Here is a 25,331-nt window from a genome sequence, read left to right on the forward strand (position 1 = left end):
AACGCACGAACGATCGGGGGGTCCATCGACTCCATTCTGGTTGTCTCTAGCCCCCGGGAGGCGTCCGCAGTATCCGCGCCGGAGCCATCTCTCGCTCCCTCGTGTGTCTTGTGTCCCCCTCTTTGAAAGCTTCCCGCAAGCCAGAAGTGACGAGGGGTTGATTTCTCTCACACAAAACACCCGCACCCCCTAACCTACCCTGCCACTCACCTCCCTATGGTCTATGTTTCACCTTATCTCTGACCTCTTATACTCTTAACTCTCATATCCTCGATGCCGACTTTAGGAGGCCTCTTGAAGAAACGGCGGACGAAGGATTCGCATACCCTCTCTAAAGAACTGGAATCAAGTTCGTCACCCACAGCGGCCCAGACACAGACGTCACCCAACTCTGCCGACCACCACCACCACCACCAGCACGACGAACAAACCCATCATCATCAACATTCGGCCACCAGTAACACCAGCAATAATTCCGCAACCTCCTCTGCTGCTCAGCCTCATCGCTCATCCAACCACAATCTCAACCCCTCTCCAGGTACAGATCAAAATTCCGAGGGTCAAGCTGCCTCCATGCAATCCGCCGTGACGCAACCCCATCCCTCCACCCACCACAACCCGGGCCTCCACCACCTACAACAACAACACCAGCAGCAACAGCCACAACAACAACACACTCATACCTCCAAGTTACACAATCTACTTCACCCCACTCATCATCATGGATCTTCACAGGCTTCTGCCGAAGGTCATGCGAACTCCCAGCAGGGCACCCGGGCTGATGCCCGCACTACAAAAGGGAAATATTCCCTAGACGATTTCACTATCCAACGTACATTGGGTACGGGCAGTTTCGGTCGTGTCCATTTGGTGCAGTCGAAACACAATCATCGATTCTACGCAATCAAGGTCCTGAAGAAGGCGCAGGTGGTCAAGATGAAACAGGTCGAGCATACAAATGACGAGCGACGAATGCTCAATCGCGTCAGGCATCCATTCTTGATCACATTGTGGGGTACCTGGCAAGACGCAAGGAATCTGTACATGGTGATGGACTTTGTGGAGGGTGGAGAGCTCTTCAGTTTACTTCGCAAATCCCAGGTGAGTGCTCTCCGCGTCCCTCCGTATCGATGCAAGTTCCAGTAGGCTGATGCCATGTGCCCATCGCAGCGGTTCCCAAACCCTGTCGCCAAGTTCTATGCGGCCGAGGTTACTCTTGCACTGGAGTATCTACACTCTCAGCAGATTATTTACCGAGACCTGAAGCCAGAGAATCTGCTACTTGACCGGCACGGTCACTTGAAGATCACCGATTTTGGGTTCGCGAAGGAGGTGCCTGACATCACCTGGACGCTTTGCGGAACACCCGATTATCTTGCTCCAGAAGTTGTTTCGTCCAAGGGATATAACAAATCGGTCGATTGGTAGGTATTTCCCTCAAATGAGCTCTACGCTTCCATTGGCTGACTAGAGCCAAGGTGGTCACTTGGAATTCTTATCTTCGAAATGTTGTGCGGCTTCACACCCTTCTGGGACAGTGGCTCGCCCGTCAAGATCTACGAGAACATTCTCCGGGGTCGTGTCAAGTACCCGCCCTACCTTCACCCGGACGCCGTCGACTTGCTCTCGCAGCTCATCACAGCGGACTTGACCAAGCGACTGGGAAACCTTCATGGAGGTTCCGAAGATGTGAAGAACCACCCTTGGTTCGCGGAAGTCACCTGGGATCGTCTTGCAAGAAAGGACATTGATGCTCCTTATGTACCCCCTATCCGCGGAGGCCAGGGTGATGCCAGTCAATACGATCGGTATCCCGAGGAGACTGAACAATACGGCCAGCAGGGCGATGATGTGTATGTGTCCCGGTCGCGAACCAATTTAGATCTAGGTACTAATTGGAGCTCTTGCTACAGGCATGGTCACCTTTTCCCCGACTTCTAGCGCAATATACGACCTTTGATAGGGCAATGGACTTTGCACTTTGCCAATCATGGGACGGGAATGCCCACGATTCAAATGGACTAGCCACTACTTTATGCTCGAAATAAAACTCGCTCTGTTCAGTACTATCTTCTCTTGAAAGGTCGTGCTTGTCTACGACTTTGGTCTCTCTCGTCGACCATGATGCTCCAGGCTCGCGCATATGCCCGGAGCGTGTCTGTGGGGCTCTATTGAATTTTACCACTGCAGAAGTTTCGTGGCTTCCGCATGGACTGATCCTTACCTTCTTTCGGCATTGACGTATCTGAGAGAATCTCTTGGAATTCAGGGGGTCCAATATTCCGTTCTTTTATTGGGTTCGAAGTTTAACCTTTGAACATGTCGGTGGTGTTCGTCTGGAGAAGCTTTGGTCGGCTGCTGGATCCTGGATGATTGGGCTTGTCCTTGGTTATCGTGTGTCGCCTGAGGTATACCTTTCTGAAGTCTTGGGGAGCCCGCAAGGTTATCCATGTCCTTTTCTTTACGTCTTCTCTTTGCGCTGGCACACCTGAGTGGGTGAGTGTTGGTTATGAGTATGGAACAAAGGTCACTGTTGGCCTCATCCATTGTCTTTCTATCTGCGTCAATTTCGTCTTCAGTCCTGTATAATGTACATATTTTCGATGTCTTGAACAAGTGGAAAAGGTAGGCGTCAAATCTGAATATCATCAAATACAGACCAGACGTCTTCCGTCCGATATGGCTGTCAATCGGTCTCGGTGGCTCTGCCGCCCCGTTTTTAAACTTGAATGAGTACTCTACACAATAGTATCCACCCGTCACCCTGTATATAGTATTGTACAAAAATCTTACCGGTTGAAGCTCACGGCAAGAGAAAACAACGCCTTTTGGAAGTACCGCAAACCCATTCAAGGTAGGGGGTGAAAACAGCACCAAGAAACCTCGTAATGTCGAAATCACAGACACAATCAGCCTTCCACTCCCTCCTCAACAAAGGTCAAGCTCCGATGCGCCAGCGCTCACAGGCTGGATTCCTGCCCAGATTGAATAAACGATGGGTCAAGGGCACCACCACCGTACGCCTTCCTCTCGTTTGCGAGACGCGAAATGTAGCCACGGCTGACGGCGTTCCAGAAGGAGATGTACTTCTCCATGCACTGCGAGAGACAGGTGTGTTCGGCGGAGGACAGCGATGTGCCCGGGTTGGGGACGCAGGCTTCGAAGCAGTGTTCGTTGACTTTCTACAAGTGGGAGGAAACCCGTCCTTGGTCAGACTGATTTGACTCAAATGTGCTGTGTGGTAGGTTAGGTCTATACATACCCCGATCAGATTCCGGGCGTTGGTCACGGCGGCTTCTTGCCGCACTTGGTTCATGAGGTGGGTTTTGATGTCCGCTTCGCTGGAGGACGCGGAGTTGGAGCTTGAGGATCCCCAGATGGCCATTTTGGTGCTTGTATTTCCTTTTTGTGGATGTCTGGAAGGAATTCGGTGTAGGAAGTGAGGTGGATTGAGGGGTATGTGTGGACTGAAGTGAGGACGTTGGATAATGACGCTGACAAGATCTTCGGAATAAAGGAAAAGTGTGGCTGGTGCGGGCTGGTTCGTGAGGGAGCTGCGCCACACGCAGGGCGAAGTGGACACTTGGATGTTTACTCGATGAGGTGCGGGCATGGATCTGTCATATACTCTGTTGTCTACCATTTCTTTGGATCCTTGCTTCCTTTCGATTCTTCGCAGTACACAGTGAAACCTGAGTAGTGTACTCCTTTTATCCCTCTTCACTATCGTTCATTCTTTTCTCCCATTTTACCACTCGCCGAGCTACCCTCTCCCATTGAGCTTGTCCTCCAGGAAGGTATACTTGTCTACGTAGAGCTCGCTGATGTCCCGGTGACATTGAGCCCACCCACGCCGATCAGTCTCAAATTTGATTATTCTTGCTCGCTAGCTGCAGTCTGCTCTCTACCGCTTGACCTTTTCGTTCTCGCAACAACTACAATCGTTCATTCTCCCAGCTTCTCAGACTCCATCCAATCACATCGGTCATCATGCTGCTGCCGCGGCTTTCCTCGCTTCTGTGCCTCGGTGGCCTAGCTACCCTCCCGGTAACAAGCGCCTACAACGGCGACGAGAATATCAAGAGCATTCCAGTACGAAGACCATTTCTCCATGAATGCGCAAATGCCCCTCGGATCCCGCTAACCTGGACTCTACCAGCTCCGCACTCACACTCTTGCTCCGGTTGGTCCTCGCTCCGCACCTCGGCATCTGCTCGAGCTTCAATCCGAACATTCTAGTTGACTTTGCATAGCCATACCTGGACTCGGACTTCCAAAGCCGCTGGTTCGATTTTGGTGGTGATACAATCGTCCGCGCTGACAAGTATGCGACCAAACCCCCCACAATACTCAGTTGGAGATGGGGAGAACCTTGCGCTAATTGGGCTAGGTACATTCGCCTGACGTCGGATCGACCATCGCAGCAGGGGTGGATCTTCTCTCGGGTTCCGCTTACCGCAACGAATTGGGAGGTTAGTGGTGGACTTTCATATGAGGCGAGGACTTGACAATCTGACGTGTGACCCAGATCGAGGTTGAGTTCAAGATCCACGGCGAAGGAAACTTGCACGGCGACGGGTTTGCCATGTGGCTCACCAAGCAGCGCGCAACCCAGGGCCCTGTCTTCGGGTCGACAGACAACTTCGAAGGACTGGGTATCTTCTTCGACACATACAAGAATAACCGTCCCGGAACGTCATTCCCCTACGTCATGGCCATGATGGGTGATGGGAAGACGCCTTACGACCAGGCCCATGACGGAAAGGCCAACGAAGTCGCTGGCTGTTCGGTGAGTCTACCCTAATTTTCTCCGCGTCGATCTCTGTTGCGCTAACAAGTTGATGACAGGCTCGTGGTCTGCGCGGCGCTTCAATTCCTACCAAGGCGCGCTTGACATACTTCCAGGACAAGTCTCTGACCCTAGACTTGCAGTACAAGTCTGAGGACACTTGGACCAACTGCTTCACCCTGAACGCCCCCGAGACCAATATCGCCATCCCTGCCATTTCCTACCTGGGCTTCTCTGCCGAAACTGGAGAACTGAGCGACAACCACGACATCATCTCCATCAAGGCTCAGAACCTGTACAGCATCGGAGGCAGCGCCGCCGCCGGCTCCGGCCGTGGCCCAGCAAACAATGGCAGACAAGACCGGGCCCAAGTGAAGGTGCCCAAGAAGAAGGGCGGCTGGGGTTGGTTCCTGTTTAAGGTTATGCTGTTCCTTGCTGCCGTCGTCGGTGCGTATCTCGGTTTCACCATGTACCGGACCAAGCAGCGTTACTCGCGATTTTAGTTGGAAGGATGAAAGCACGAAAAATGCAAAAGGAAAATTACAAAAAACATGTCTACGGAGTCAGATTTTGTTTCTGATTATTTGCGCAATTGCATAGCCGTGTCATATATGTCTAGTTGCGGGTTTTAACAGTCGTTTTGATATGAAGCAAGAAATTGATGAGCTGTTTCCTGAGCGCCTGACTATGGAATGGAAATAATAGGAATAAAATGTAATCGCGATGACTGCAGGGTATCATGCTATCAAAAACGCCGAGAAAATGCTGCTCTAAACGCTCATCTTGTCACGTTGAAAAGGTTCCCAGCCGTCTACGACTGCTTCGCCCTCGTCTCATTCCACATCTGATCGATGATCTGGAAGACCTCGGTCACACTAGCCATCACACTTTCATCGATCCCCAGCGCACCATATCGATGCTGGATCTTATCCGGATGCCAGCGTATCCGCTCAGACTTGAGCACCGCAAGCAGGCCAGCCGTGCTGTCCGCCCGATCATCGTCTCCCACCCCAGACACCTCCTCCGGGGCATGGCGCATGAACTCCTCCACCGCTTCGCGCGAAATATCCCTCCGTTTCCCCGACTCCACCGGCCAAAAGACCAGATTCCGGAACGGCCTGCGCTCGCTCGCACCCACGTTTACTTCTTGGTTCACCTCCTCCCAGGCACGCCGGTACTCCTCCCAGACCGTCTTCCACGCCTTGAGGCGCCGTCGCTCCCGGCCGCGTAGGAGACTCTCCTCCATGGCACGCTCGAACCGCATCCTCTCGCGCTGGCTCTCTGCGCTTTCCTCCTCGCGTCGCTTCTGCCGCGCTCGTTCGGCGCGCAGGCGCTCCTGCTCCTCTAGCATCCCCTCCCGCGTCCGCGCCCACATCCGACTGCGCACGTATGTCGCGTACTCCTCCTCGGACATCTGCTCCAGCTCGCCGTCTGGACCCTTGGGGACGGATGGGACTGGGTACTTGTGGATTGGCTGGCCGTACACGGACTCCCAGTATGCGGCGCCTTCATCGTCGCCGAGGGCGTCGAAGAGGGACTCGCGGAAGGCGGTGCCGGGGGAGAGGCGGGATGGGTTATCTTGGGGGTTGGGTGGGGTCGAGCGCTTGGATCTGTGTTGTTTGGAGGAGCGGTGGTGGCGGTGGGAATGGCGGTGATGGCGGTGGTGGTGGGTGGTGTCGTATGGTTCGTCTCGGTGAGATTTGGATCTGGATTTGGATTTTGAGGATTTGAAGCGGAATTTGCCTGTGGCAGGGTGGGTGTATTCGTTTTCTGCGCTAGGAGCCTCTGGGGATGCCTGTGGTTCTGGACCATTTTCTGCGGCGGTGGCTGTGTCCATGGCGTCGTTTCATTATAAGTTGTGCATAGATATCACGCTTTGTTAAATTGTGTCGTGCATTTGCTGAGATGAGAGGGGATTCTGACGAGCAAGGTGGAATGAGCTGAAGACAGTTGCCATTTCTCTTTCTGATGCCAACATGTGATTAGTCATCCTTATCTTATCTGATCGTCAGGTGTCCCCTCCTCATGCTTATGATGTCATCACAATAATACTGTTGATGATTAGAACAAACGGCACGACGCATTAGTCGGTCTGGTCCGCAGTCCAGGCGATATGACCAGGATCGTTGTAATTACATTCTCAGACTGCCGCATTCCTGCGTGCGAAATTACTCTGGCGATAAGAGTATGTCCTGAATCTGTGGCTAGAACTGATCGCCTAGACCTAATCAATGTGAGCAACACAGTTGTACTTGCCTGGTCAGATGCGAATTTATCTAAGATTACTGAAGCCGCAGAGGTTAGCATGGTTAGGAGGTAATATGCCCTTGAGCTGTGCCTGGCAAGATAAGGCAGCAAGATGATAGCATGGAGCTGTAAATAATGACACCATATAATTCAGGCATCAACAACTTCCTCATTAAGGCACGTGCGGAACCGTCTATCATGACCGCGGCCCTATCGCCATCTTCCGCAACGCATTTCTATATTCTTATCAAGACAAACATCTAGCCATCCCTACCCAAAATGGCTCTCGTATCATACTCAGACTCTGAAGCTTCAGACTCAGAGCAAGAAACCAAGGTCACTCAACCATCAAACAAAAGTCAAGCTCCCACGCCTGCGAATCCGCACAAGCCCTCCTCCGGCGCAAACTTCGTCGTCGACCGCAGTAACCCCCGCAAGATCCGCGTTGCTCTACCGGAGATCAAACCCGAGAACCCTACCGCGGATGGCGAAGACGAGCCAGCCCGGAAAAGAGTCAAAATAGGCGGAGGCGGAGCATTTTCGGGTTTCAATGCCCTTTTACCGCCTCCGAAGAGGACCAACGCCACGGCGGAGAAGGATAGGAAGACGGCCGCGCCAGCCCGGAAGGTCTTCAGCCTGAAGACGGGCGCGACTCCTGGTTTCGACCGCGAAGCTGATGCGGAGTTTCGGAGGGAACAGGCGTTCGATAGCTTGGCGGGCGATGGCGATGATGAGACGATACCCAAGCCGGGGAGTCTTCGGAGTGAGCAGCCTGGCGACAACGATGCCGCGACGGCTCAGGTAGACGGAGAGAAGAAAGAGGAGGTCAAGCTGAAGGGGAACCCGATGATGTTCAAGCCGTTGTCCGTGGGGCGGGCGTCGCAGAAGAAAAAGAAGCAACCGGCAAAACCTGCCTCGTCGTCTCCTTTGCCAACCGCGAACGAGACAACATCTTTACAATCCTCGCAAGCGTCCAATAAATTACCGGCTGCACAGCCAACGCCGCCCGTTTCTCAGAAACCGAAAATCAGTCTGTTCTCCCTGTCCACAGAAGAAACTACAACTTCGAATATGCCCGAACCGCAAGCACAAGCCGCTACCTACGAGCCATTGGTGTACACCACCGACCTAGAAGCCACCCCGGCTGGCCCAGAGCCGGAGCCTGAAACAGCGACGGCCCCCTCACAGCCACCGGCCGATCAAACGTTGGATAACATCGCGGACGATCTCAATTTGTCACGGGCTCAACGGCGACAGCTCTTTGGGCGCAATGCCGACCCTTCCAAATCTCGAATTCTGCACTTCAATACCGACAAGGAATACATTGCCAACCAGGAGTTGGCCCATCAGACAGACCTTGCTGCTGCTCAGCACAATCCTGTTCGGGCCATTGCACCAGGCAAACACACTCTGCAGCAGCTGGTCAATGCGGCCAGCACCCAACGCGAGGCTTTGGAGGAGAGCTTTGCCACTGGACGAAGGAACAAAAAGGAAGCCGGGTCGAAGTATGGATGGTAAACTTCGTGTACTGTCTTTCATTTGTTTTATGCAAGTCTTTCTGGAAGTAGTCTATAGATACCAATAGTCCGCGATTTTATTGTTCAGACTAAAAGAATTATATTTTGATCTCGTCTGAAATGCTCTGAATGAAGACCTAAAAACCGCTTTGAAAGTCATCAACTATACATGAGATGCTATCTATACCGATGAAATCAACCATATAAACAAAATGCACAACCTCTTTTATCTACCATAACCATATGTAAATCTCAAGATGATACATCAACAACCTCTGCAAACCATTGTTTCAACGCCGTAGCCAGCACAGCCGGTAACTCCCGAACGTCACGCACAACCAGATAGTATGGGAAGGGGAACCCCTCCAGGTATCTCTTCATCTTCAACTTCATCTCCCCAGTTCCACTCTCCGTATCGGGCTCGAAGCTTGCCTGGCTGAGGTCCAAGATTGAGCTGCCCTTGACGGCATCCACGATGATGAACACGATCATGATCCGCTCCTCTTGAGCTTGACGCACAAGGCGCCGGATGGTGTCATGATCTTCGCAGATACCGTCGGATATGATGAGCTCCAGTTGCCACAGGTCGGCGTTGCCTCCTGCGGGCGACTGCTTCCAGCGAGCTTCGCGGAAGAGGGCGATAGAATCGGCGATCAGTTTGCGCACGTTCGTGCCGGTCTGCTGGTAGCTGAAATGTTGGAATACTTGTGTTCCGGCTTCCGAGGAGAAAGGCTTGCCGAACTCGTGGGCGACTCGGACGTGATCCTCGTTACCGAAGCCGAGCACACACAGGTCGCCTACTTCGAGCATCGACAGACTCTTCGCGACTAGCGCCAGTGTCTCGAACGCTAACTGCCCGCTGCCGCTCTCCAGCATTGACTTGCTGTCATCGACCGCAAGCATGATTTGGTAGTTGCGCTTGGAGGGAATGGACCGTCGCATCCAGATCTTGTCACGCTTGTACTGTGATGCAATGTATGGAATGATACGCTTGATATTCAGCCGCTTCCCTGTCCGGAAATCGCCCCGCAGCTTTGTAGCAAGTGTGGGGGCCAGGATCAGACGTAGCTGCTCCGTCAGGGATAGAGAGAGGTCGTTTGTGGCATTTTCGTAGTGCGACCAAAGGCGCTGGGCTTCATCCCGTGGAGTTAGTGGCGGAAGCGTAGACGATACGTGAATTGCCGCAAGATGGGCGTCCACCTCATCCAGCTCCTCGTTAACCTCAAGTTGACCGGTAGCGTCCGTTGTTCGCTGCTGTGTGTGGGAGCTGTCGGGGATCAATGCGCCTGCGGTTTGCCCTTCGGTAGGAACTCCTTCTCCATCTATCTGCATGTCGTCCTCCAATCTATTCTCCTCCGCATCATCTTGCGGCTCCTCGCCAGTGTCCGGTAACATATCATTATCGCCAGGTTTGACGTCAGACTCCACGCCCTTGTTCTTGTCCAAGGCCTTTGCTTGTTCTTCACTGGCCTGTCCGAGTGCTTGTGTATCGGCAACATCATCTTGGTCCGCAAGATGCTCGAAATCAGCATCGGCCATATCTGTATCCTCCGGCAAGGGTTTCCGCGACTCATCATCATCCTCCTGTTTGGAAGCGTCCATGATCTCTTTTCTCCTCCGATGCCATTCATCAAGAACATCACCCAACTTCTTGAACGCCTGCAATTGAGGATCTTCGGGGCTCACATCATCAGCACCGCCTGCATCCCTCTTGCGTTGGCTGTCCTCTCCTTCCTTGGCACCGCCAGTTGGCTGTTCTGCATTCGCGGCCGGATCGGTCGAGCCATCGTCCTGCTGAGCATTGCCGGACGCGCCTTGCTCTTTGTTTTGGTCTTGATCTGCGCCAAGCCCACCGTTAACAGCTTCGCTAGGAGCAACCTCCTCGCCAGCAGCTTCATTGTCATCATGTTGAGTCAAGAACTCTTCTTGCTGAGCTTCCTCTGGTTCTTCCTCCGCTGCATTGGCTTCGTCGGTTCCCTCAGCCTCGTTGGCTTCGTCGGTTCCCTCAGCCTCGTTGGCTTCTTGGTCCTCCATGGCTTCTTCATCTCCCTGGTCAGGCTCCTGATCGTCTGCTGGATGATCCATATCTGGATTTTCAGCATTGTCCTCGTTTCCTTCAGCCTGTTGCTCGTCCTCCGCAGGCGCAGGACCGAAGTCCGACATATCGTCCATTCCGTCGTCACTTTCGACACCGTCATCTTCCTTTTCCTCGCCATCCAGTTGCATCTCCTCAGGTAGGTCAAGCGCCTCTTCTTCCTTGGCATGAGGGTCCGTCACTTCCATATCCTCTCGTCCAACAGCCTCGCCTTCATCCTCAGGGGCTACTTCGTCGGATTCGTTCTCTTGTTCCTCACCCTCCTGTTCTGCATCCTTGTCACTCTTTTCTTGGGTCTTTTCTTCCTCCTGCGCTGCGGTTTGCTCATCGGATCCAGCTGCTCCCTTGCCTTGTTCGTTTTCTGTCTCTTTCTGCTTCTCATCATGGTCGCCATCCCACATCTTCTCATCTACTGCGGTGTCCTCAAGATCGTTGACGCTGCCTACTTCCTCATCGATATCGTCTTCTCCTTCTGAGCCACTGGCGTCCTCATCTTCTTCGTCCTTCGCCTCGCGATCAATCTCTTCGCCTTGCATTTCTTCATGATCCATGTTCACTGCCTCCGCAGAATCCTCCATGTCCTCAGAGGGCTTCTCATTCTGTTCTTGCTGAGCAAGCTCAGATAAGTCCTCGTCATCTCCGACGTCTTTGCTAATATCTTCAGCGCCTTCGCCCTCGCCAAGGCCGGTTCCACTTTCCAACTTTCCAGACTTGCTCTCTTCTGCAGATGCCTCCGCCGGGGTACAGAAACCCTCCGAGGCTATCTGCGTGAATGATTTCGCGAGGATGTACGTCATTTTGCAAGTCTCCCTGTGCACCGACACAAACCGCTGAATGATGTCTCTGCAGATGTAGAAGTATCGGTTTGTGATGGGCAATAAGCTCGCCACCAATGCAGAGGCAAGCGCATAAGTGTTGCTGGTGCTGTCTTGCACATGTTGCAGGGTGTCGAGGACGGATTCGAGGGAGGTAGTAACATCAGACAAGTGGACAGCCTTCATGGCCCTCGTGAAGAACTCATCACTCCGCGACAGCGAGCCTGTGGAGGCAAGGGAAGCAGGCACGTCTTTAAGTTTCTGAAGACTGACCAAGATCTTGTCAATTGCTGCAAGGAGTCCTGCGTCAAATTCCCGAATCGCGAGACTATCCTCGCTGTCGGTCCTAGCAGTCACATCTCCCTTGGCCTCCGCCCATGGAGTAATTTGTGTTAATGCGAAAGCCAAATCAGGACGTTCAGCGGTCCATTTTGTGACATCAGCGTTCAAGCTAGCAAGAGAAGACGACACCTCTTCCAAGACGTCCTTATAACGCCGAGAAGTCAGGCCAGAAGGTAACTCTGGAATATTGTCTAGTGATGACTTCAATCGACTAAACGTGGATCTCCAAGCGTGCAGGCCATCAGAAACCTTTGAGGCATCGACTTCAGAGAACTTGGCATGTAGTTGCACGATTTCTGCAGCGAGGCCAAGTATGGGAGTAAGCCACGCCACAGCTCTCCTGGGGTCCCGTCTGTCCTTCGAGAGATCCGAATGCGACTTGCAAAGGAAGGCAGGTCCAGAAGTCCAGAGATTAGACATCTTGATAATCGTTGACTTCATCATTTCCAAATGCGACAGTGCCGGAGAAATGACCCCGCGCTGCTTCCTTATCAAGAACATCAAATGCTCCACAGTGCCAACGCTCCTTGAGATCTCGACATTACTGAGGTCTTCAGAGTACTCGCGAGACGCTTGGCGCACGCGAGGCAGGAGATCCAAGAATCGGTGGAAGTAGAGATCGGAGCCCTTGATGAGATGCGATGCCCAGCTCCCGACTTCCAAACTTGGGGTGGTAGCGAGAACCTGAGCAATGGAAGATTGGCTCTCAATCAAGTTAGTGCTTGCATTGCGTTTGACACCCATTTCCAGGAGCCGTTTCAATGTGTCTGAATAGAAACGACGCTTCTGGACCTTGAGATGCTGGACATCATCCTTGTTGTCCTCAGTCAGCACTTTAGGGGTCTGCGATTTAAATTCCGTGATGCTCTCAATGAAGAATTTGACGAAGCTGTCGAGATCCTCTGAGATGTCAAACTCATTAGGCATTGAAGAATACAGATCGGTCATGTTCCCTGCTGTGCTATCCGCATTTCGGAATCTGGGTGGTCTGCTCGGCCATATTGTAGGTTCTTCCTGGCACAAAGCGAGAGCATCGGGGAAGCTTGTCGAAGCCAAAACGACCTCGTCGGTGGCAATGTTCGGTTCATCCGGTTCGTTTGTCATTCCCTGCTGTAGAATCGGCTGCACAGGCTGTGCCAAAACTTCACGATACTTTCTAACGAGTTTGAACAGTCTGAAGTGTGATCGCCGGGCACTTTCCCTGAGCGCAACGATGTTTGTATCCTTCCAGCTAGCCAGCTGAATCTGCTGCTTGATGTCCTTCTCAATGGCGGCTCTGCGGTCTTCCATCGATTTGTGCACTGCAGGCTCGAAGGGTCTGAAGTGTTGGAGGAAATTGCCCAATGCAGATACAAGTTGTTCCAGAGCTGGGTAATCGAGAACGTAGAGTGCAAGCAGTGACCGGAAATTAGCCACAAGCCTGAGTCGTTCACTGTATTGCCCGACAGTTGTCGACATGAAGAACTGTTCCAGCGTAGAGATGACGCCTTGAATATGGTCGCTCAACTCGGCTTGACCAGATGCTGCGAGCTGAATGGGGGCTGCAATAATTGCTTCGTAAGCAACGAACCACCATGAGCTCACATCTTGAGCACACTTCTCTTTTTCTAGATCGAGCAGCTTGGCCCAAGTTGACAGTTCCAGCCGGCGCCAGCTGATGATCAGATTGGTGATCTCGTCGTAATGAGAAGCTGCCGAGTACTCTCTGCTTGCCACAAGCTGCCATTCATAAACAAGGGCATGGAGCTTCTCAACCTTTGTAAGAAACTTGGCCACGGGTTCCGTATGCTTGAATTGAAGCACTTCTTTGCAGCAGATAATAACGTCCTGAAGTACTGCATGCTCCGGCCAGGCCTGCTGGATCTGAAGGAAACGGGACTTGACGGAGAGCGTCAGAGCGACTAGTCTTCTCGCTTCAGAGAAATTTGCGTCGGTGTAGAAGTTATATTTGCCGGATGGACTGCGATCTCCTCCGTGCATGGCATCCTCAAGAAGTAAAAGAGCTCCAGATAGATGTTCGCTTGGGTGAATATGAGACTTCGAGGAATCGCCTGCAGACCATATGGACCCCAGCAGCTTGGCAGACTGCTTGACATAATCCGACAAGGCTACCTTAGTATCTTCAGATTGGAAGAGCCTAGCGTGCAGTGTAGCGAGCCGGATCGAAACAGACTTTGGATCAATCCGGGTGACTCTCCCATCATCTTCAGCTGTGTCAACTTCGTAAGTAGGGAAAAGCTGGTTCAACTCATTCTGGTCGACCTCCTCCTCATCTTCCCATGAGCCTCGATAACGGTACAACTCGGATTTGCGCGCTTCTTCCTCTTGATCCTCACGGAGCTTAGCTTTCCATAAGATATGGAATTGTTCGAGTATCCGGTGAAGCGCATGGCGCCCAGATTCGCTGTGAAGGACATCCGGATCTGTATTAGCGGCAACTCTGAGGGAAGATAGTTCATGGAAGCGCAATTCAACAAAATGAGCTTGGTTCGTTGGTGACGTTTGGCTTTCCAACGCTGAAACAGGATAGACAGTGCCCCCAAGGAATGGTGTCCTCTTGCTGACTGCCTGCAAGATCCGAGAGTCACTTGACTGTTGGGTTTGGCCGGACTGAAGGGAAAGACCCAGATCCAGGATTTCAAGGAATCGGACGACAAGCACAGTAATATCGTCGTAAGATCTGTAATTCGTGCTCAAACGCTGCGTGAGCTGCCGGATATTCTCGCGAAGCAGAGTCAGCATTCTTTCTGCTTCGGAGTCATTTCTTTTCGCTGCGGTTACATCGAGTTCGATGCACCTGTTCAAAACAGAGTAGAGCAAGCTGGAGAATTCTCCCTGCAGGATACTGATCTCAGAGACCGGTGGCCGAGTAACCCGAGACGGAGGCGGGGCGGAGCCCAAGCTTCCTAGTTCTTGCTGTATAATTTCCTGCCGCATGTTGGAAGATCGCCCAGAGAAGCTCTGCTCAAACACAGCTAAAGCTTCGGATTTTGTTGTCAGCTCTATGACACGCTGTGTGTGCCTTCGCCTCTGCACAGTCAGACTGAGAGAGGGATCGAACGGTTTATCAGGCACGAATAATTGCAGCAGTAGGCTGGCCAGCTGAACCAACGCCAATCCAGTTTCCTCGATGTACCTCTCTGTATGCTTCGGGCCCGTCATCAACGAAGCGATCAATCGTGGAACGGTGTCCTTGACGATTGGTTCAAAGTAATGATCTTCAGACAAGCTCTGATCCAATACGACCGCTGGCAGATCCGATGCATTGCACCACCCTTGTTCTTGGACCTCGCGAAGCGAAGTCAGGACGCTCTCGAGAGACTTTGGCTCAATGAATTCCTTGTGCATGGTGAGGAGTTCAGCGACGAGCGCCGATAAGACTTGTCTAAGAAGTTGATACTGGTCCAAGGAGATCTCGCGCGACGTCAGAGTTACGGCTTTGGAAAGAGTTCGCTTTTCCACTTCCAAGCTATCCATCTGGCCCAGATTGGTGGTACCGACGAACGTCAGCTTCTCTAACAGCGACAGAGAGAAAATGCCATTGATCGCGGAGCCCGACATGGAGGACTGGCTAGACCCTGCAAACAGAGAGAGTTTATGAAGAACACCGGGAATCTGACTTTGAAGACTTGATGTGTCGAGGGGCCGCGCTTGACGACCAGCCAACAATGGTAGAATCGAACTGACTACCGAGTCAGATTTATCTTCGATATGCTGTATCGACGATAGATCGTGGTATTGGCACAAGGCTTCAAATTCGCTCATGAAGTAGGGCAACTGAGCCGAATCAGAAGCCTGCACCACCTTTGCCAATTCCATCACCGTCTGCTTAAGTGCCTCAATTAGCTCTCCTTCGTCTGCACCGTCCAACAGGATGGTTCTCTGAGCGTCCACAAGGGAATTGCGTACCCGGCTCAGCTGGGCTAAATCCAGATGAGCCTTGAGAGCAATGTCCGTAAATTCGGCTGCCACTTTCTCGAGATCTAACTTCGACCTCAGCTGCTCCTGAGTGGCGGGAGTGGCTGGCCGCCAGGATTCCCATAGCCTTTGCATACTGAGTCCTGTCTTCAAAGCCCAGTTCTCCTGGAACCGACCAAGGCACTGAAATAATGCCAGAGCTACGGACTTCAGCGGTGGCCAGGAATCGAGCAAGAAAATGAACAGCTCCTTTCCAATTTGTAGATAGACTTGGAATTCGCCTTCATCAACTTGACCATCTCTGGAGATTCTGAGAAGATCAGCACAGAAGCTGACAACAGCACGAAGAGCATGCACAGCCTCAGGAGTATCAAGCACTTGGCGGTCTAAGCTTTGTATGAAATCATAGACCGCTTGCCCGCAGTCGGCGAGAAAAGAGCCGATAGGTTGCGTTGCATCCTTTATCAGTGAAGCTATCCGCCTTGATGCTAGGGATCTCTCCAGAGAGCTCATCTGGCTCGGTTTGAGGAGTTTGGCTGATTCATCAGCACGCAACAAGCTTTGTCTTAGGCGATGGAGATTGAGCTTGCACTCTTGTAAATGAGCCAAAACCATGAGCCGCGATAGGGTCACATGTTGTCCTAGAATCAAAGCGAGCGGCTCATTCACGAGAGGGTGTAGAGGCTGGAATTGGCCATGAACGGCAAAGGAAGCACCGCTCAAGTTGACGGCTTGCGCTTTGCAAAAAGTAGAAGGCTCCCAGGAGGAATCTTCGAGGACAACAGGCACATATCGGTCTAGCATCGAGGGCAAAGACTCTCCCGCAGAGAAGTCGAACAAGCCCGCCGATGTCATTTCTGAGGATTGTTGGATAATTCTCAGATCCTCGACCGAGAGATGGTCTATTCCCAATTCACATAGGAGCCGAGGAAGCTCGCCTCTATCCTGAAGCTGATTGAAGTCCCAGATATGCCTCAGGCGGTACAGAGACGACTGGTAGGTGTAAGCAGGGCTGGATCTGTTGGCTGATTTGGGAGTCTCCGAAGGTAGAAAGCAAACCTCGATACATCGATTTCGCATTGCACGAGACAACTCCCCGTGACGAGGATCCATGGTCAGGAACAGGCGGAAGTTCGGATGGGGTCTGACAATTTTTGCAGAGCCATCTTCAGTACGTTGCTCATTGAGTATCAAAGCTCCATTGGGTTCGGTCAATGAGTTCAGCCTATCGAGGACAGAAGGGTTGCACAGGTTGGCATTATCAAGAACAACCCAATGCCCCTGTTCGACAGCTTGCGTGAGGACACCTTCCGTCCATTCAAATCCAACTCTCATTTTATTGGACTGCTTGGAGAGTTCCATTAAGTGTTGTGCTCTCTGAAGGAAGTCTCCAATGGCCTCTTGAGGATGAAGCTGCATCAAGACAGGGAGGGATGAACACACAAAGTCCAGCGAGATATCTGAGCTCTGTAACCGTTCAAATAGCTCGAGGAAGGCTGAAAATGCGTCTGACTTCTCGGTCGCTGAGGATGCAGATATAAGCTGGCGGCGAAGGTACAGCGAAAGCTCATGTACAAGAGATGAAACCTCCCTCTTGTAGTCAATCTGCTCGAATCCTCCAATCAAATCCATTGTGTCTGTGTCAGCGCTCAGGGCCAATTCAACTAAATCGGCACCGTTCAACGCAGCAAGTTTTCTGATCAGAGTGGTCTTGCCACAGCCTGATGGACCCACCAAGATGCTCGGCCATGACTGCTCTATGCAAAGCATGAGAGACTCCAGGATCGGCAGGTCACCCGGGAATATCTTCATCTGCGGCTCAGGAATTTGTTGAAGAAGAGCATCCCTACGCATCACTCCAAACCCGACTTGGAAATACTCTTGGGTAAGATTGTGGTAAAGGCTTTTGGCAACAGTCGGAGCATCCTTAAAGACGCGTTGATAGAGCTGAGAAACCAACTGCCTATCTTCTTCACTCCTGAATCTCTGGGAAATGACGACATCAAGGAAATTGTTTGCTGGCACTTGAAGATCGCCTCGATCCGCAAGCTGGAGCCACCTTTGAATATCACGCAAGTTGACCTCCCACGGTCCACCAACAGCCCCCAGCCTGCGTTCCTGGTTGATGGCCACATTTAAGAGAGAAACAAGGTCCACCAATCCATCGGTTTGCGAAGCGGGACTACCAGGGAATAATTTCGAGCAGATTTTTTTCAAGTCGGTCTGGGTGAAACTATCGGCATATACCACGGTGAAACGATTGACAAAGGATGCGGGAAGTCCCTTTCTTCCGCCACCTTGATGATGGGGATTCTGTGCAGCGAAGAGGACAAAATCCGGGTGTCTGCTGAAAGTCTGGTCAAGTTCAGCCACATAAACCGTCTGACGGTGGTCCAGGCAAGAGTTCAACCCTTCAAGAACGGACTGGGACGCCAAATTCATTTCGTCCAGCAGAACCCAGTCACCGCGCTGCATGGCTTGCAGGAATGGCGCATCACGCCAAGTGAACTGACCGACATCGCCGCCCTCTACAGGCACATCGGATCCAAAAAGGTCGGTGAGGTCTGTCTGTTCGGAAAGGTTGATTCGCGTGAGTGGCTTCCCAAGGGCTCGAGCAAGCGCAGTAACAAGGGTTGTTTTGCCAACACCTGGGCTACCCTCAAGGAGAATAGGCTTTGGCAGTTGCAGGCCACGTGCGATTCTGACCGAATTGGCAATCGTGGTAGGGGCATCCATAATGAATTGCGGATCAGGTGCCGCATCCCCATTGATAGGTAGGTCAAAAGGTCCTACACGCAATGCGCGATCTTCAAGCTCAATTGTCGACTTTTGGAAGTAAATGCTGGAAGCATCAACGTCGAAGAGTTCACGAAGCTTTTCAAGACAAAGCTGGCGGTTTTTCTCAAGATCGTGCAACGAAGCAGCGAGCATTGCAGCAGGGTTGGCACCAAGGGTATCCACAAACACCATTGCCGCACCCTGCACGATCGAGAATTTGAGATCTGTCGTTTGACATTTGTTCACAAAGTCTACCCAAGCGAGGAGATCTCGGATAGAGAGGGACGTAATCGATGAACTTTGGAAGGTTGTCTTGAACCACTTCGCAAACCGCAACATGGCTTTGGGGAGATCCTCTGACTCCGTTCGGAGTTTCATTCTAAGAATGGGCAAGATATCATTATCCTCCGAGAGCTGAGGGGCCCAGATTTCAGTCATTCGATTTCGGAGAGCAGCTGAAAGCTCGCGCTTTCCGTAATCTCCTCCAGGATTCATGGTCGAAAGGAACTGGAATCCCTCGTGCGCAACGACCATCGAATCAATAGGGCCTTTTTCCGCCAGAAGTATCGACCTGTGCGGTTCAAGAACACTGTTGAGTCTCTCTAATACCGAATCATCAGCGAGAGAAATCTCGTCAAGAAGGAAAAATTGTCCAGTCTTCATGGCTGTTATAAGGCTACCGTCAGACCATTCGAAGAGGGCGTTCAAGCGAGCAATGTTCTTCTGAATCCGTCGAACTATTTCAGAACCGCATGCTTCCAATTGTTCAACGGTCATAGCACTGAAAACGCTCCTCAGTCCGTCAAGAGATTTCGGCTCAGCATCGCCTGTGTTGACAACGGTTCGAAGGTCATTGAGTAGTTGAGTCTCGATCGCCGCTCTGTTCCTAATTGGTCTTTGAGCTCCTATTAGATCCCCAGTTTCCAAATTCACATGGGCATTGACGATGAACAATTGCTTCCTACAAATGTCTGCAACTGCCTGGCAAAGTTGCGTCTTGCCGCACCCAGTTTCTCCAACGAGAAGAACGGGTTCGTTATTCTCAAGCGCTACTGAGACCAGGACGAAGAGACGTCGCATGGCTTTTGTCCAAACAATGCCAGGCGCCAATTCCTTCAGGTTAGGAGCGCGCTTTTCCAATTCAGCAGCACTGTAGATTGTGTCTTCGTCAATGGGAACTTTCATGACCTCCTCAATGACTGCCTTGACAGCCGCCCTTTCTTGTAGATTGCGGACGCGTTCTGCAAGCAGCATAAAGCCATTGATGGCTAGTTGTTCACGGTCATCTGCCCGGCGCAGAGCCCATCGGAACAAATCACGTAGAGTGGCAAAGCTGTTTTTCTGTTCAAATAGCCGGTTCGCTTGGCGCAGGAGGGAAAGCTTTCGATAAACAGACACAATCCTGGTGCAGAATGATGGCGCAATCTGTGAACGCTCTTTCAGGATGAACTCCAACTCGCTCTCTGGGATATCGTCGAAATGCAATTCGAGGAATCGATTTCGAAACGCGCGAGACAACACTTTCCGACCACCATACAAGCCGGCCGGGTTCTGTGTCGCGAACAACATGAAATTCGGATGCGGGTGAACGACTTCCTGTGTCTCGGGAATGAATAGTTCGCGGTTGTCGTCTAGAAGTCTGTTCAATGCTTCCAAGACGTCCGATGGTGCAAGATTAAGTTCGTCAAGAACGATCCAATATCCGTTCCTCAGTGCTTCAACCAGCACACCTTCCTGGTAACGTAAAGTTCCATCATCACCAGAGACATAGGAACCAAGATACTCCTGCAAATCGGTGTGTTCATGATTGTTGATTCTAACGAACTTGTTCCCCGATACTTTGGCAAGATACTCTATCATGCTCGTTTTACCCGCTGAGGTGGGACCCTGCAACAACACTGGGAACCGACGAGTGGAGCTCGCTCGAACAAGATTCTTGAGATTCTTCTCGATGAAAGGAGTGATGATATAATGGGGTTGTGCCTCTGGGACCATATTGCCCTGGCGCATCCAATAATGTTTAAACTGCACATAAGCATTCCCATCCTTCGGTGGCTTGGGCGTTTGTCCTAGTAGTGCCCTAGCATTCTTCGCATTGCCAAAAACATACCGCTCAAGAAGAGGCAAGAGTAGCCGCTCGGATTCTTGGCTTAGAACGGTCAAGAAACTCATACAGTAGCCCTCAAAGATCGCCCGGCGCAAACCATATATATGGGCATTTTCGAGGACATATATGAGTGCACGAACGAGGGTTCGGATACTAAAATGAGGCCGTTGTCCAGCTCCGTCAGTGAGTTTGTTCTCGTTGCTGAGTTTCTTGGTCTCCATGTAGAGCTGCGCTAGGTCCGACACGACCCTTGAGTCGCCAATTGTTAGGTCACCCAGGTATTTCTGAATCAAAGCGAGCAAATCGTCCAGGTCGGTATCGGGAGATTGTACATATACTTCCGTGAAACGAGATCTGAGTCCAGGAGGAAGATCTTTCTTTCCAGCGTCAGTTGCGGGATTCATGGCACCGAATATGCGAAAGTCAGGATGGCCAAAAACACGTTCCACATCGCCAGCTTCGGATAGCAGAACAGATGGAGAACCTTCGCTACCATGATGCAGAAGACTGGCGATATTCTCGAGAGTATCTGGGGAGGCTAGATTGACCTCATCAAGCAGGACCCATTCTCCATTGCGAAGTGCACGAACGATTTTTCCCTGGACGAAGGCGAACGCGAACTTGGCGTCACCTTGCGAAACTTGTGCCTCAAAGTCGTTCAGTTGCGCTGCAAATCTCTCCCATCTCAGTCGTAGCTGCTGGTACTTGGGCGAATCCAGTTTTCTCTTCTTCGTCGGCTGCTGCTCCTCCTCACCGGCCCGACTCTGCTTGCTCGGTTTAAACACACCGTCGGCAAGCCGAACGGCTTCATGCCAAAAGTTGACCAAACGCACCCAGTTCCCCGCAGCAACGCTTTTCGAAACAGAAGACAAGAATTTCTGGTTCTTCTTTGCGGAGAACGTCAATTCAAAGAGAGTGTTAAATTCATCGAGCATAGGGACAGCCATGGTACGGATATTGACAGGCTTGAAGCCACCCAGCAGATCAGTACTTTCGCTCTGCTGCGACAAGTTCACTACCGTGAGCTTCTGCCGCATCAAATTTGCAAGCTGTTGGACGACTGTGGTTTTCCCGATACCGGTCTCTCCGACGAGAAGAACAGGCTCGGCCATTTGCACAGCGGCAGCAACCTGTTCCATCAGCTTCAAGGCCGCTCGAGTCGATGCAAAGCGCGAGGAAGCAGCTGCAAGCTTTGAGCCTGATCCACTAGGTACTTTATTCTTTCGACAGATCTCCCTTCCAAGGGTCACGCTATTTCCATGGTCTGAATAGGCTGGCGTCCGTTCATGAAGACAGAATTGCGCCCGTTGTGGCGATATCTGGAGTGCTTCGGCGACAACCAATGCGAGCGAGTCCGCCAAAGTTTTCTCGGGAATGTATCTAAGGAAGACATCCACAACGTCCAGAAATATCTCATCCTCGACAGCTTCGGGTGTCGCTTCGTAGCCAGTCTTGACCCCCAGTCGCTGCAGTCGCATATGCAATCTGCTGCAAAGCTTGATCAGATCGCGAAGACCCGGAGTCCTTCCTTGGGAGCTTTTAATGGCAAGGCTTCCGTGGAATGAGGAGCAGACCCTTTGGTAGACATCCATGATAACGGGAACGCGAGATTCAAGAAGAGGGAATTTGCGGATGATCACCTCTCGAATTTCTTCTATGGAAAGCGAGTCTATCTGCACTCTCTGCCACAACCTGCTTCCCAACAGATTGGTGTTTGGCGCAATCTCTTCGCCCGCAATATTATAGGTTGACTTCATGGTTGCAATGATCTTGAAACCCTCGGCGCACTTGATGCGTTCCTTTCTACTAGCTATGGTCAGCTCGCCCTTCTCAATGATGGGCAATATGAGACCGATGACTTCAGATGGAGCACGATCAAGATCCTCGATCAAAATCCAGCGACCTTCCCTTGCAGCCTTGGTCAAGACACCGGGCTGCCAAGCAAAGGAGCCTGTAGCCGGGGATGTTGAGTACATTCCGAGGAGACTCTTCGCGTCTGTTTGTTCGTTCAGATGAAGGGTAACCATAGACTCTAGCTGTCCCATTGTCGCAGCGACGTCGTTGACCAAACTTGTCTTGCCCGAGTTTGGTAGCCCAACAAGTAGGATGGGCTCAGGCGCAAGCAATGCTTTCGCAATCTTCCGTAGATTGCCCACGGTGGTTGGGGTTCTCACAATCGAGGAGGAGGGTGAACTTGGTGATTCATGCAGTCGTGGAATCAACACACCACAGACCTCAGCTGTTCGCACAGTAAAGTACTCCCGCAACGGTTCGGCAAGCAGAAAACTGTCCGACATTTGTCGAACCGATCTGACTTGCTCAATCTGCTTCTCGAGGGTCTTCCACCGACGCTCTTCCCACAAACCAAGGCAGCGGTAATCGATCACCACGCCTTCCCATGGTCCTTCAATCGGACCATCTGCAAGATAGGCCCCAATCATTCTCTCTGTAGCAGCATCAGCTGCACGCATGTATAAGGCAAAACACCGTATTGCTAGGTATCTGATAGCCTGGTCTCGATGCTGAAATAGGGACTGGAGTTGTGAGGGCGATACAGTCGTCGAGAAGACGTCAAGGTCATAGGACAAAAGTCGGAATATAGCGAGGAGTAGCGTGCCGAGGGTAGCATCTTCCAGTTGAAAGGTACTATGTTCTTTCGATACAGCCAAAGCCGAAAGAGGTCCAGCCCACGAGGCGGCATATTGACTGGCAAAAGATCGCAGATATGGCGCAAACGGTAAGATACGTGCAAAGGCGGAAATTATTTGGAAATTATCGACATGAAGATCTGACGAGAGCCATCGCGCTGCCAGATCAACAAATATCGGCTCGTATATGCTGAAAAGACTTTCTGTGCATTTCGACCTCAATGCGCTAACCGCGAGCGCATTCAGGAACTGAGTCCCAGAAGCAGTACGAATGAGTTCCGCAAGCTCATTCGGAAGCTGCTCAAGGATCTGGGACTCACTAAGAAGCCTCTCATAGGCAGGTTTTTCATTCATTATGAATCCTGCCGCCAGAGGAACTCCAGTGATATGGAACGAATGGACAAAAATTTTGTAGTACGACGATATTATTTTACGGAAGAAAATGGCCGTCTTTTTCACCGCCTGCCCCGTACTAGCAAACGCTTGTCCATGAAAAGTAGGCGGTGTCCAATCAAATACTTGGCGATGGTAATAGTTCTGGCGGTCGTTTTGCAGATAACTGACTGAGGCCTCTAGCAGTCACACCCATCAATTATGGCTTTTTTTTTTACCCTAGACATTAGAGAGCATAAGGTAGAATTAGATACTAGTGGTGGTTCCAAAGGTCCTCCTTTAAGGCGATCCGGTACTAAGCTTGTAATCGAAACTCAGATTCTTTGTTTTCCTCGATTATTCTGTAGTTCAAGGGTAAGGTAGGAGTAAGGTGTGTTCACCGCCTTTGGCCATACGCAGTCTGCGCCACATCTCCGATATCGAGGACTTGTTTCATCGCGACCCGAGATTCTGGTCGCTCAATTCCTGATAGGGGCGATGGTACAGCTGCGATGTGGACATGATATGCTTCCGTGATTCGTCATGTCAACAACGATTTCAGGGTCAGAAGCCGGAAGACCGTCCTCATCTGCGCAGGTTTACGACCAGTCATCGAACCTAGATAACGATACCCGCCGGAATCATTCCAATGAATCGCTGGCTGGAGGCCTAACTGAACCGTGAGGCTTACGGCTCTTTAATCCTGCGCATACTCTGACTGACCCGATTTGTAGAATTTCTTTCAAGCGCAAGCAAAAGCAACCTGCGAAGTTCAGTTTTTCGCGCCTGTTTTCCAGTGATGAACCCGAATCTACGATCCCTTTCCGGGCGACGAACACAAGAAACGAGCAGACGCCGGAGGTTAATCCGTCCTTGAGCCAGCCGAGAGCGCGAAATGCGAATGGAAATCTTAACGCACCAAAAGACGGGGGTTTTTTGGATTGGTATGTGGAAGGGCCAGGGCGCCGGGTAGGCTACGACGATCTTACAGCCATCGATTGGATCTTTGAATATACAAAAGAGCGACAGAGAAAGAGGCTGCTCTACTCGAGCGCGCCGGGTCTTGCAGGGTATGCTCGCAGGTTATTGGAGGCCAGTAACGTATGGGTGGTTTTAATAGCGACAGGCGTTCTCGTTGGTATTATTGCGGCATGCATTGACATCACGAGCGACTGGCTAGGAGATCTGAAAACGGGCTATTGCAAGAATGGACCAGGAGGGGGCAAGTTCTATCTGAATCGAAGTTTTTGTTGCTGGGGTCACGACGGTAAGGTGTTTGTTCTCAGCAGTGCTCATCTGCAACTGACGCAGCATATCCATCAGACATATCTGAGTGCTTGGATTGGACACCCTGGCGTAAAGCTCTTGGAGTTCGTTCTCCCAGCGGAGGCTATACGGTAGAATATATATTCTACGTCCTCTACTCTGTAATAAAGACTCTTTTCCTGTTTGTTCTGAAACACTTACTGACAAGCAATAGGTGGTCTTCGCTGTCTGCGCGAGTTTTCTGGTCAGAACATACGCAATTTATGCAAGACACAGTGGTATTCCAGAAATTAAGACAGTACTTGGTGGCTTTGTCATTAGACATTTTATGGGACCCTGGACACTCGCGATCAAATCCCTAGGCTTAGTAGGTATCCCGTGCATTCTCCATGTCAAGCTTCTTGAATGCTTATCGAGGAAAAGTGTCTAGCAGTTGC

General features: G+C 51.5%; 7 protein-coding genes across 7 annotated transcripts; 4 read left to right on the plus strand and 3 right to left on the minus strand.

Moving 5' to 3' along the window:
• Nucleotides 1–273: 273 nt before the first annotated feature.
• On the plus strand, nt 274–1,941 carry pkaC (cAMP-dependent protein kinase catalytic subunit pkaC; the record flags this gene model as incomplete). Its single annotated transcript, XM_043265758.1, has 4 exons — nt 274–1,101; nt 1,171–1,424; nt 1,479–1,853; nt 1,914–1,941. 4 exons carry the CDS (start codon nt 274–276, stop codon nt 1,939–1,941), a joined length of 1,485 nt encoding a protein of 494 aa, XP_043121693.1.
• Nucleotides 1,942–2,960: 1,019 nt separating this feature from the next.
• On the minus strand, nt 2,961–3,385 carry tim13 (protein translocase subunit TIM13; the record flags this gene model as incomplete). The annotated part of the gene is made up of 2 exons (XM_043265759.1): nt 2,961–3,182; nt 3,263–3,385. The coding sequence occupies 2 exons, from the start codon at nt 3,383–3,385 to the stop codon at nt 2,961–2,963; spliced, it is 345 nt and encodes a 114-aa protein (XP_043121694.1).
• A 605-nt stretch (nt 3,386–3,990) lies between these two features.
• On the plus strand, nt 3,991–5,292 carry Aspvir_000625 (legume-like lectin family protein; the record flags this gene model as incomplete). Its single annotated transcript, XM_043265760.1, has 6 exons — nt 3,991–4,092; nt 4,160–4,183; nt 4,254–4,324; nt 4,391–4,472; nt 4,529–4,789; nt 4,849–5,292. The coding sequence occupies 6 exons, from the start codon at nt 3,991–3,993 to the stop codon at nt 5,290–5,292; spliced, it is 984 nt and encodes a 327-aa protein (XP_043121695.1).
• Nucleotides 5,293–5,600: 308 nt separating this feature from the next.
• Nucleotides 5,601–6,626, minus strand: Aspvir_000626 (uncharacterized protein; the record flags this gene model as incomplete). The annotated part of the gene is made up of 1 exon (XM_043265761.1): nt 5,601–6,626. The coding sequence occupies one exon, from the start codon at nt 6,624–6,626 to the stop codon at nt 5,601–5,603; it is 1,026 nt and encodes a 341-aa protein (XP_043121696.1).
• Nucleotides 6,627–7,315: 689 nt separating this feature from the next.
• On the plus strand, nt 7,316–8,554 carry Aspvir_000627 (uncharacterized protein; the record flags this gene model as incomplete). The annotated part of the gene is made up of 1 exon (XM_043265762.1): nt 7,316–8,554. The coding sequence occupies one exon, from the start codon at nt 7,316–7,318 to the stop codon at nt 8,552–8,554; it is 1,239 nt and encodes a 412-aa protein (XP_043121697.1).
• Nucleotides 8,555–8,805: 251 nt separating this feature from the next.
• Nucleotides 8,806–23,610, minus strand: Aspvir_000628 (AAA family ATPase midasin; the record flags this gene model as incomplete). Its single annotated transcript, XM_043265763.1, has 1 exon — nt 8,806–23,610. The coding sequence occupies one exon, from the start codon at nt 23,608–23,610 to the stop codon at nt 8,806–8,808; it is 14,805 nt and encodes a 4,934-aa protein (XP_043121698.1).
• Nucleotides 23,611–24,171: 561 nt separating this feature from the next.
• Aspvir_000629 (uncharacterized protein) lies at nt 24,172–25,029 on the plus strand (the record flags this gene model as incomplete). Its single annotated transcript, XM_043265764.1, has 2 exons — nt 24,172–24,308; nt 24,363–25,029. The coding sequence occupies 2 exons, from the start codon at nt 24,172–24,174 to the stop codon at nt 25,027–25,029; spliced, it is 804 nt and encodes a 267-aa protein (XP_043121699.1).
• Nucleotides 25,030–25,331: the final 302 nt, after the last annotated feature.

Source organism: Aspergillus viridinutans, assembly GCF_018404265.1.
Source record: "Aspergillus viridinutans IFM 47045 DNA, scaffold_1, whole genome shotgun sequence".
NCBI lineage: Eukaryota > Fungi > Ascomycota > Eurotiomycetes > Eurotiales > Aspergillaceae > Aspergillus > Aspergillus viridinutans.